Source organism: Oncorhynchus clarkii, chromosome 4 (genome assembly GCF_045791955.1).
Source record: "Oncorhynchus clarkii lewisi isolate Uvic-CL-2024 chromosome 4, UVic_Ocla_1.0, whole genome shotgun sequence".
Lineage (NCBI taxonomy): Eukaryota > Metazoa > Chordata > Actinopteri > Salmoniformes > Salmonidae > Oncorhynchus > Oncorhynchus clarkii.
The window spans coordinates 58,283,814-58,295,269 of NC_092150.1; the positions used below are offsets into that span (position 1 = coordinate 58,283,814).

Sequence of the window (11,456 nt, forward strand, 5' to 3'; positions counted from 1 at the left end):
TTGCACACAAAAAATCATACAATGATGGAAAGACCTGTCTGTTGTTCTTGTTAATGCAGACAGAAAAGAGCTCCAACTTCTTAATCATAGCCTCAATTCTGTCATGCACAATGAATAAACCGTAGTTGCGGAGAGTCCCTGTAATACTAGATTCAGATCATTCAGGCGAGAAAAAACATCACCCAGATAGGCCAGTCGTGTGAGAAACTCGTCATCATGGAAGTGGTCAGACAAGTGAAAATAATGGCCAGTCAAGAAAACTTTAATCTCATCTCTCAATTTTAAAAAAATTTGTCAATACTTTGCCCCTTGATAGCCAGGCACTTCTGTATGTTGTAAAACCGTTACATGGTTGCTGCCTATATCATTGCATAATGCAGAAAATACACAAGATTTCAGGGGCCTTGCTTTAACAAAGTTAACCATTTTCACTCTAGTGTCCAGGCATTCCCTTGGCAGCAAGAGCCTCTGGGTGGATGCTGCAGTGTACCCAAGTGGCGTCGGGAGCAACTGCTTGAACACGTAACTGCTTGCACGCGCATTCCCACTCCACTATGTCTCCCTGTCATGGCTTTTGCGCCATCAGTACAGATGCCAACACATCTTGACCACCAAAGTCCATTTGATGTCACAAAGCTGTCCAGTACTTTAAAAAATATCCTCTCCTGGGCCTCCCTGGTGGCGCAGTGGTCTAGGGCACTGCATCGCAGTGCTAGCTGTGCCACCAGAGTTTCTGGGTAGTGCACGCTAACCAGGTCGCCAGGTGCACGGTGTTTCCTCCGACACATTGGTGCGGCTGGCTTCCGGGTTGGATGCGTGCTGTGTTAAGAAGCAGTGCGGCTTGGTTGGGTTGTGTTTCGGAGGACGCATGGCTTTCGACCTTCGTCTTTCCCGAGCCCGTACGGGAGTTGTAGCGATGAGACAAGATAGTAACTACTAACATTTGGATACCACAAAATTGGGGCGGAAAGGGGGTAAAATTCAAATAAATAAATAAATATCCTCTCCTGTTATTCTGGTTTCCAGTGGTTTGCAGAAGAGGATGTCTTCTTTAATTGACCCCCCATAAACGTAATAGACATATACCAGGAGCTGTGCCAGGTCCGCCACGTCTGTTGACTCATCCAGCATAGAAATCACTGGCTTGTATGCGAAGCAGTAATTGTTTCAAAACATCTCTTGTCATTGATGCGTATAGTATAGTTTTTTTGGCCTTTTCCCCCAGCATTGTCCCAGCCATATCCGCGGCAGCAGGAAGAATTAAGTCCTCCACAATAGCATGGGGCTTGCCTGTCCTAGCCACTCAGTAACTCACCATATAATACGCTTCTAGTTCCTTCTTGTTAATGGTATATGTTGCTTTTATACGTCTTAATACTCGAAAGTCGTCTATATTCTCGCTCAAAAAACTCCCGTGGCTTATTTTTTAAATTGTCATGCAAGAGTGAAGGTTTCCCGCGAGAGAGTAAAGGTTAATGTGATTGGATGTTAATTATTTGACGAGGCTTCCTGTTTTGACATTTCGCTGAACACTAGATGGTTAAGAAAAATAATTGTCAGTGAAACGAGGCTACTCGGGGGAGAGTAAAACCTCACCCAAATGTATAGCCCCTTTGGAAAATATAAATGTATTGTTTGAAAATGTGAAGAATTGTTGATTTATTTTTTTATTTAATAAAAAATAAATAAATACAATTATGTGAATCACATTTTTATTTGGCGTACCCCCGAGGGCATTGCCCTTACCCCTGGGGTTTGGGAATACCTTGTTTTAGAGGGAAAACAGTACAAAAGTATAGGGTGGGGGGCTTCGTACACATGGTACTGTGAGAAATATGTGCATGGCAGTCTCTACCACTACTGCTGCACCATGCCCCCACATGACAGACTTCTAACGTGGACTAAAAAAGTTCTGCTGATTTGTCATATGTTAATACCTCTGATTCAAATGTAAACTGTTTTTTTGCCGATATGCATGTATGCTTCTGTAATATACCTTTTGCTACACTATATATACAAAGGTATATGGACACCCCTTAAAGTTAGTGGATTCGGCTAGTTCAGCCACACCTGTTGCTGACAGGTGTATAAAATCGAGCACACAGCCATGCAATCTCCATAGATAAACATTGACAGTGGAATGGCTGAACTGAAAAGCTCAGTGACTTTCAACGTGGCACCATCATAGCATGCCACCTTTCCAACAAGTCAGTTCGTCACATTTCTGCCCTGCCTAGAGCTGCCCTGGTAAACTTTAAGTGCTGTTATTGTGAAGTGGAAACATGTAGGAAAAACGACTCAGCCGCAAAGTGTTTGGAGGGCGCATAGAATGTAAAAATCGTCTGTCCTCAGTTGCAATACTCACTACCGAGTTATAAACTGCCTCTGGATGCAACGTCAGCACAATAACTATTCGTAGGGAGCTTCATGAAATTGGTTTCCATGGCCGAGCTGCCGCACACAAACTTAAGATCACCATGCGCAATGCCAAGCATCAGCTGGAGTGGTGTAAAGCTTTCCGCCATTGGATTCTTGAGTAGTGGAAACGCATTCTCTGAAGTGATGAATCACGCTTCACCATCTGGCAGTCCGATGGACAAATCTGGGTTTGGCGGATGCCAGGAGAACGCTACCTGCCCGACTGCATAGTGCCAACTGTAAAGTTTAGTAGAGGAGGAATAATGGTCTGGGGCTGTTTTTCATGGTTCGGGCCAGGCCGCTTAGTTCCAGTGAAGGGAAATCTTAACGCAAGCATACAATGACATTCTAGACCTCCAACTTTGTGGCAACAGTTTGGGGAAGGCCCTTTCCTGTTTCAGCATGACAATGCACCTGTGCACAAAGCGAGGTTCATACAGAAATAGTTTGTCAAGATCGGTGTGTAAGAACTTGACTGGACTGCACAGAGCCCTGACCTCAACCCCATCGAACACCTTTGGGATGAATTGGAACGCCAACTGCGAGCCAGGCCTAATTGCCCAACATCAGTGCTCGACCTAACTAAAGCTCTTGTGGCCAACATCTAGTGGAAAGCCCTCCCAGAAGAGGGGAGGCTATTATAGCAGCAAAGGGGGGATCAACTCCATATTAATGCCCATGATTTTGGAATGAGATGTTCGACAAGCAGGTGTTAACATACTTTTAGTCATGTAGGGTATTTGTCCATGCTCTCAGGAACCGGGTGAGACGGCACTACATCTAGCAGTACGAATGGTGGACCGCAACTCCCTCCATATTGTGGACTTCCTGACCCAGAACAGGTACTAAAGCCTTACTTAAGGACTGATTGGGTGAAAAGATGCTGGGTTTATGTCTCATAAAAGCAGATGCAAACATCTCAAATGTGAAGAGGGGGAACTCGACTAAAGTATTTTAACGGTAAACAAAAACATGTAGGTAAGATCAGAAGTTGTTCTCTCAGATTAGACATATTTATTTAGTTGTTGATGTCGATGAAGGGAAGTGTTGACTCCCTTGAGGTGAATGTCCTAACCACAGTGGTGTGTCTGCTCTGTGTCAGTGGCAACCTGGAGAAGCAGACAGCCAAAGGGAGCACGGCACTGCACTACTGCTGCCTTACAGACAACAGTGAGTGTCTGAAACTGCTGCTGCGGGGCCGGGCCTCGGTCAGTATTGGTAAGTGCCCTGCTAGTATCATGTCCCAAATGACACGCTATTCCCTATATAGTCCAGACGCAAGTCCCATAGAAACACATAAATTGGGCCTCCCGAGTGCCGCAGCGGTCTTTAAGGCACTGCATCGCAGTGCTTGAGGCGTCACTACAGACCTGGGTTTGATCTCAGGCTGTGTCACAGCTGGCCGTGACCGGGAGACGCATGAGGCGGCGTACAATTTGCCCAGCTTTGTGCTGGTTACGGGAGGGTTTGGCCGGCAGAGATTTCCTTGTCCCATCATGCTCTAGCGACTCCTTGTGGCGGACCGGGCTCCTGAAAGCTGACTTCACTTGCCAGCTGGACAGTGTTTCCTCCTACACATTGGTGTGGCTGGCTTCTGGGTCAAGCAAGCAGTGTGTCAAGAAGTAGTGCGGCTTGTCAGGGTTGTGTTTCGGAGGACACATGGCTCTTGACATTCGCCTCTCCCGAGTCCGTAGGGGAGTTCCAGCGATGGGACAAGACTGTAACTACCAATTGGATATCACGAAATTGGGGAGAAAAGTACAGAGTACAAAAAAAAACAACCAAAAAGTACCAAAAAAATAAGCAGTACCAGTCAAAAGTTTGGACACACCTACTCATGTAAGGGTATTTCTTTATTTTTACTATTTTCTACATTGTAGAATAATAGTGAAGACATCAAAACTATGAAATAACACATGGAATCATGTAGTAACTAAAAAAGTGTTAAACAAATCTAAATATATTTGAGATTCTTCAAAGTAGCCACCCTTTGCCTTGATAACAGCTTTGCACACTCTTGGCATTCTCTCAACCAGCTTCACCTGGACTGCTTTTCCAACAGTCCAACAGGAGTTCCCACATGCTGAGCACTTGTTGGCTGCTTTTCCTTCACTCTGCGGTCCAACTCATCCCAAACCATCTCAATTGGGTTGAGGTCAGGTGATTGTGGAGGCCAGGTCATCTGATGCAGCACTCCATCACTCTCCTTCTTGGTCAAATAGCCCTTACACAGTCTGGAGGTGTGTTGGGTCATTGTCCTGTTGAAAACAAATGATAGTCCCACTAAGTGCAAACCGGACTGGATTGTGTATCGCTGCAGAATGCTGTGGTAGTCATGCTGGTTAAGTGTGCCTTGAATTCTAAATAAATTACTGACAGAGTCACCAGCAAAGCACCATCACACCTCGTCCTGCATGCTTCACGGTGGGAGCCACACATGCAGAGATCATCCGTTCACTTACTCTGCGTCTAACAAAGACACAGAGGTTGGAACCAAAAATCGCACATTTGGACTCAACAGACCAAAGGACAAATTTCCACCGGTCTAATGTCCATTCATCGTGTTTATTGGCCCAAGCAAGTCTCTTCTTATTGGTGTCCTTTAGTAGTGGTTTCTTTGCAGCAATTCAACCATGAAGGCCTGAATCACGCAGTCTCCTCTGAACAATTGATGTTGAAATGTGTCTGTTACTTCAACTCTGTGAAGCATTTATTTGGGATGCAATCTCTGAGGCTGGTAAATCTAATGAACTTATCCTCTACAGCAGAGGTAACTCTGAGGCATCCTTTCCTGTGGTGGTCCTCATGAGAGCTAGTTTCATCATAGCACTTGATGGTTTTTGCGACTGCACTTGAAGAAACTATCCATATTCTTGACACTTTCCCGGCTTGACTGAGCTTCATGTCTTAAAGTAATGATGGACTGTCGTTTCTCTTTGCTTATTTGAGCTGTTCTTGCCATAATATGGACTTGGTCTACTACCAAATATTCTGTACACCACCCCCACCTTGTCTCAACACAACTGAATGTCTCAAACGGATTAAGATGGAAAGAAATTCCACAAATTAACTTTTAACAAGGCACACCTGTTAATTGAAATGCATTCCAGGTGACTACCTCATGAAGCTGGTTGAGAGAATGCTAAGAGTGCGGAAAGCTGTCAAGGCAAAGGGTGTCTACTTTGAAGAATCTCAAATATAAAATATATTTGATTTGTTTAACACCTTTTTGGAACTGTATATATACAGTGTGTGTATATATACAGGACTTTCCATGGGAAAGTCGCCCTCCAAGGCCTCTTCATCCAGGTGGGAGTCAAAACTGGGGTTCTCCTGGATGGAGGGGGGGGAGGGGACTCTGGCTAGGGCTGGGAGTGGAGGTTGGGACTTGGGCCCCAGGGGTTCGAGCTGGAATTGGGGCTTGGATGGGGGGAGTGCTGGTCTGCTGGGGGCCAGAGGCCTGGAAGCGCAGGGCTGAAATGGCAGGGGGTTTGAAGATCCGTACGGAGGCTGACTCCAGACTGCTCATAAACTCTGCATTCTGGAGACACACAGGGTCAAAGCCAAGGGTCAGAAAACCAAGATGACTACAGTGTATAATTTGCATATACAGTACCAGTCAAAAGTTTGGACACACCTACTCATTAAAGGGTTTTTCTTTATTTTGTACTATTTTCAAAACTATGAAATAACACATATGGAATCATGTAATCAAAAAAAGTGTTAAAAGTGTTAAGGGCTAATTGACCAAGAAAGAGAGTGATTGAAGTGCTGCATCAGATGACCTGGCCGTCACAATCACCTGACCTCAACCTAATTGAGACGGTTTGGGATGAGTTGGAATGCAGAGAAGGAAAAGCAGCCAACAACTCCTTCAAGACTGTTGGAAAAGCATTCCAGGTGAAGCTGGTTGAGAGAATGCCAAGAGTGTGCAAAGCTGTCATCAAGGCAAAGGGTGGTTAATTTGAAGAATCAAACATTTTAAATATATTTGTTTAACACTTTTTTGGTTACTACATGATTCCATATGTGTTATTTCATAGTTTTGATGTCTTCACTATTATTCTACAGTGTAGAAAATAGTAAAAATAAAGAAAAACCCTTGAATGAGTAGGTGTTCTAAAACTTTTGACTTGTACTGTGTGTGTGTGTGTGTGTGTGTGTGTGTGTGTGTGTGTGTGTGTGTGTGTGTGTGTGTGTGTGTGTGTGTGTGTGTAAATATATATATATATATATATATATATATATATATATATATATATATATAAGAAACACATAAATTGGTTTGTCTGTCTGTGTGCAGCCAACGAGGCAGGAGAAACACCAATGGACATCGCCAAGCGCCTCAGACATCCACAGTGTGAAGAGCTGGTGAGTGCAGTCTTTGAATTGAATCTAAAGGTCACATGGATTTGAACACTGTAACAATATACTAATAATAATTGATTGGCCTTGTAGAGTGCTTTTCCACGTAGGTTCCCAAAGCGCTTTACAAAGTAAGGGGAAACTCAACTCATCCACCACCGATGTGTGGCACCTACTTTGAATTTGATGATCCAGCTGTCTTAGAGGATGGTCCAGGGTTCTGTTTTATCAACATGGGTAATGGTAAAGGTTGACTGTATTTGTGGTGTCCAGCTGACCCAGGCTATGACGGGGAAGTTTAACGTCCATGTGCATGTGGAATATGAGTGGCGGCTCCAGAACGAAGACGACGACCTGGACGAGAGCGAAGACGAGATGGAGGACAAGGTGAGTTGGATAGCCTCTACCTCATAACTCAAAACTCTAATAGAATTCACAAATTCTTCTAACCATGATTTTATGGTATACCAGGCAAACCTGTACTGCTGTATTAGTTGAATTATTTTGCCAAAAATGCACGAGTCAGTACTTGAGTGAGTACTATAGTACTTCAACCTTAGTTGAAGACATTACATCAATAGCATACTAGCTTATACTACACTAGCCTACTTACACTCTTTATCGCCCATTCCCAGCCCATCCCCCAAAGACGGCCAGAGCAGGAGCGTCCGGTCAGCTGTTTTGTCCCAGGAAATGGTCCCATGGGTCCCATGCCTGGAGGTCTCAACATGGCCTCCCTGGCCCGCGACGCAGCCAGCCTGGTCAGGGACAAGCAGAGAGCCCATGTCCCCAGCATGATGATGAACAATGAGACCTATGGCGCCATCCTGGACCTCAGCCCCCCTCCCCGCGGCATGCCAGGGGGACCGGGGTTACACATCCCACCCCTGCCCCCCAGGAACACCAGCAAAGGTCAGTCCATTGGCAATGAGAATCGGCCATAGGTCATAGAGCATAAGTCATGCTCTAGGTCAGGGCTGTTCAATTACAGACCTATTGGGCCAAAACCCTTTTTCAGGTTTTCACTCTCCTAATCAGGGCTTGATTCAGACCTACGTCACCAGGTGAGTGCAATCAGCTCCAAGTTAGAAACATAAATCGGAAATGTTTCGGCCATCCAAGACCAGAATTAAACAGCCCAGCACTAGGTCATAGATTACAGTTCCTTGACATGATTGCTGGAATAATGAACTAAACACCAGATGCCAAACTGTAGTATAAATAAATGATTTTATTTATTTTATTTATCCGTTATTTTACCAGGTAAGTTGACTGAGAACACGTTCTCATTTGCAGCAACGAACTGGGGAATAGTTACAGGGGAGAGGAGGGGGATGAATGAGCCAATTGTAAACTGGGGATTATTAGGTGACCGTGATGGTTTGAGGGCCAGATTGGGAATTTAGCCAGGACACCGGGGTTAACACCCCTACTCTTACGATAAGTGCCATGGGATCTTTTTTTAACGACCTCAGAGAGTCAGGACACCCGTTTAACGTCCCATCCGAAAGACTGCACCCTACACATGATTGACCCTATGACTGTAACCTTGTAGGCCCAGGGTGGAAGCAGGCTCATATGGAGGTGGTGGGTAGACAGAGGTCCTCCTCAGACCCCCCGAACCCTCACATCCCGGAGCGTAACAGCTCCATGAATGGTAAGTGCACTACATTATATTACCAGATAGTACTAGCTCCTGACCTATCCCTCATGTGATTATGCTGCGCTGCTGGCACAACAACACGATTTAAGTACTGTATAAGCACTTTGTTACAACTGCCGATGTTAAACTTTTTTTTTTTTTTAAATACATTTGACTGATTGATATCACTCCCTTGTCTCCATCCAGTGTTTCCCCCAGCTGTTCCACCTGCTGCTCCGCCTCCCCTGGTGAGTAAAAGGACCAGTGTGATGGAGTCTAGAAGCCATAAGACTGCTCCTCTACCACCACTACCTTCAGTATTACCTGGGCCTCCAGTGTCCCCCATCATCCCACTACCACCATTCCCGCCAACAGTGCCCCCTGCACCCTCCTTCCGACTCACACAGCCCCCTCCTGTACCAGCCCACCATCCCAGAAGCAGAGTCGCACGGTCCAAATCAACTAAATCACCCACTATGTAAGAACTTGGGCAGTATGTATCAAGCATCTCAGAGTAAGAGTGCTGATTTAGGATCAGTTTAGTATTTTAGATCACAATAAATATGATTATGTGGATAGGGGGGGACCTGACTCTAGATCAGCACTCCTACTCTGAGACGCTTGATACGTCCGCTGACCAATTCAGGTTCATATGTTCTCATTTAATTGTATTAGGTTTATAATGATATGTATTATCAGATAACTAAGACAATTAATGTGTGTGTGGTTTCAGTTCAGATAAACCCATGCCTAAAGGACCACCCGGCAGGCTTGCTGGACAAACTAATAGATCCGGTAAACACATCACACACTCAAATACCATTCACACATTTTTAGTATACACTGAGTGTACAAAACATTAGGAATACCTGCTCTTTCCACGACTGACCAGGTGACTCAAGGTGAAAGCTATGAAACCTGATTGTTCAATATACTTCAATCAGTGTTCAATATACTTCAATCAGTGTAGATGAAGTGGAGGAGACAGGTTAAAGAAGGATTTTTAAGCCTTGAGACGTGGATTGTGTATGTGTGCCATTCAGAAGGTGAATGGGAAAGACAAAATATTTAGGTGCCTTTGAACAGGGTATGGTGTGTGCCAGGCGCACCAGTTTGTGTCAACAACTGCAACACTGCTGGGTTTTTCACTCTCAACAGTTTCCCATGTGTATCAAGAATAGTCCACCACCCAAAGGACATCCAGACAATTTGACACAACTGTGTGAAGCATTGGAGTCAACATGGGCCAGCATCCCTGTGGAACGCTTTCGACACCTTGTAGTGGCCATGACACGATGAATTGGGGCTATTCTGAGGGTAAAAGGGGGTGCAACTCAATATTACGAAGGTGTTCCTAAAGTTTTGTACACTCAGCCTACAATATCTAATAACTAGCCTGCTCTGGTTTTATAGAGCTTTGTTTTTATTCATCTGGGTGCCAGTCTGTTTCTTCTTTCTTGCCAATTCCTTATGGATTTGTCATGCCAATTGGTTCGAATAATGGAGTTGGTAAAATTACAATGATTAAATGTTCCAATGTGTCTTTTTGCTTGTGTGTGAGCAGTAAAGAATGCACCTGTAACTGGATCCCCTCCGAGCTTTGGTCCAACTCCTCCACCAACACCCAAGCCCCGCGCTAACCTCCCTGTGAGATCCTCAACTCAGCCAATCAGTGGCATGCAATCAATACCTAACACACAGGCTATTATAGCAATACAGTAATATCATATTTACACTGATTATTGAACACTTGCAAAAAAACATGAACTAACATCTTCTTGTCTAACTTATTATTATTTGTCCCTTAGAAACAGAGGTCCAGGAGGGTGAAAGCCCGCTACAGCTGTTTAGCTGATAACCCAGATGAGCTAACGTTCACAGAGGGAGAGGTGATTGTAGTGGATGGAGAGGAGGACCAGGAGTGGTGGGTAAGTACAACAGCTCCAACACACACCCACACGCATAGGCACGCACACACATACTGCACACACACACATCCTCTGACTGTGTCCTTATGTCTCTGATCCACTGACTGTGTGTCCTGTTGTGTGTGTGTTGCAGGTGGGACATATTGAGGGGGATTTGACTAGGAAAGGAGTCTTCCCTGTGACATTTGTGCACTTAATCACTGACTGATGCATCTGATGGTGTGACCGGAGCTGTCGCTCACTACTAGGCTGTGTGTTATCTGTTCTTGTCCAAAATTGCACCCTATCCCCTATATAGTGCACTACTTTTGACCAGAGCCCTATAAGTAGTGCACTATATAAGAAATAGGTTATCGTTCCGGAGAAAAACAATGTCTATGAGTGAAAGAGGTGTGGGATGTGCACATCACATGTGTGGGTGGTGATATTCTCATGCATCCAAACAGCCAAAGATGATGACTAGGTGACCTCTGACCTGCCAACAGAATGTTCTAATCTACAATGCTGGAATATTTGGGGGGGAAATGGGGGAAACTGTTCAACCTGCATGCTAAGTTTTGAGAAAGTATATTTCCACTTGGTTTGCTGGGACAACTGGAAATAACTGGAGCAAGATTCTGCTTGATTATATTTGATTTAAAGTCCACACAGTACAGTGCATCCTTGAAGATACAGTCAAACTTGTCTTTAAATTCAATATTTCGCTATTGTGTTATCAATTCAGATGCGTATTTAAAGTTTAACTTGGTATAATAAAAAACGTATTGTACTACAACCACTCAAAGTCTATATATTACATCAGTCATTACATTGCTGTGTATCACCGAGCATGATCATCCTATGACAGCTTCTGCTGATGGGAAACTGATATGTTTGAATCTAACATGGAATCTAATTTATCAAGAGAGCATTTGTGAATATATGATGCTGGAAAAAGGGTTGCAGGGTAACTCTGTATGTATATTGTAGCTGTAACATTTGAGATAATTGAAAGGAATGTACATCCTACATTTTCCTCTTCCCTCATGTTCTTTACATGTCCATGGTTATTCATTAAAATGTGAAATGGCTCATTGTGTGTTTTGTCTTCATTGCAGTCGGTT

The 11,456-nt window shown here is 44.3% G+C and overlaps 1 protein-coding gene across 4 annotated transcripts in view; it reads left to right on the plus strand.

The window, feature by feature from the left end:
* LOC139406989 (arf-GAP with SH3 domain, ANK repeat and PH domain-containing protein 2-like) overlaps positions 1-11,423 on the plus strand; it is a 48,980-nt gene extending 37,557 nt beyond the window's left edge. For 2 of the 4 annotated variants that reach the window (XM_071150214.1, XM_071150216.1), the window contains 11 exons: positions 3,175-3,260; positions 3,521-3,636; positions 6,722-6,789; positions 7,057-7,170; positions 7,419-7,695; positions 8,339-8,440; positions 8,633-8,903; positions 9,159-9,220; positions 9,990-10,072; positions 10,234-10,353; positions 10,487-11,423. In XM_071150214.1, the coding sequence (XP_071006315.1) occupies positions 3,175-3,260; positions 3,521-3,636; positions 6,722-6,789; positions 7,057-7,170; positions 7,419-7,695; positions 8,339-8,440; positions 8,633-8,903; positions 9,159-9,220; positions 9,990-10,072; positions 10,234-10,353; positions 10,487-10,561 (1,374 nt within the window). In that variant the 3' untranslated portion in view covers positions 10,562-11,423. Of the gene's footprint in view, positions 1-3,174; positions 3,261-3,520; positions 3,637-6,721; positions 6,790-7,056; positions 7,171-7,418; positions 7,696-8,338; positions 8,441-8,632; positions 8,904-9,158; positions 9,221-9,989; positions 10,073-10,233; positions 10,354-10,486 lie in introns of those variants that run through there. The other 2 variants (XR_011634048.1, XM_071150215.1) reach the window with 2 other exon arrangements.
* Positions 11,424-11,456: the final 33 nt, after the last annotated feature.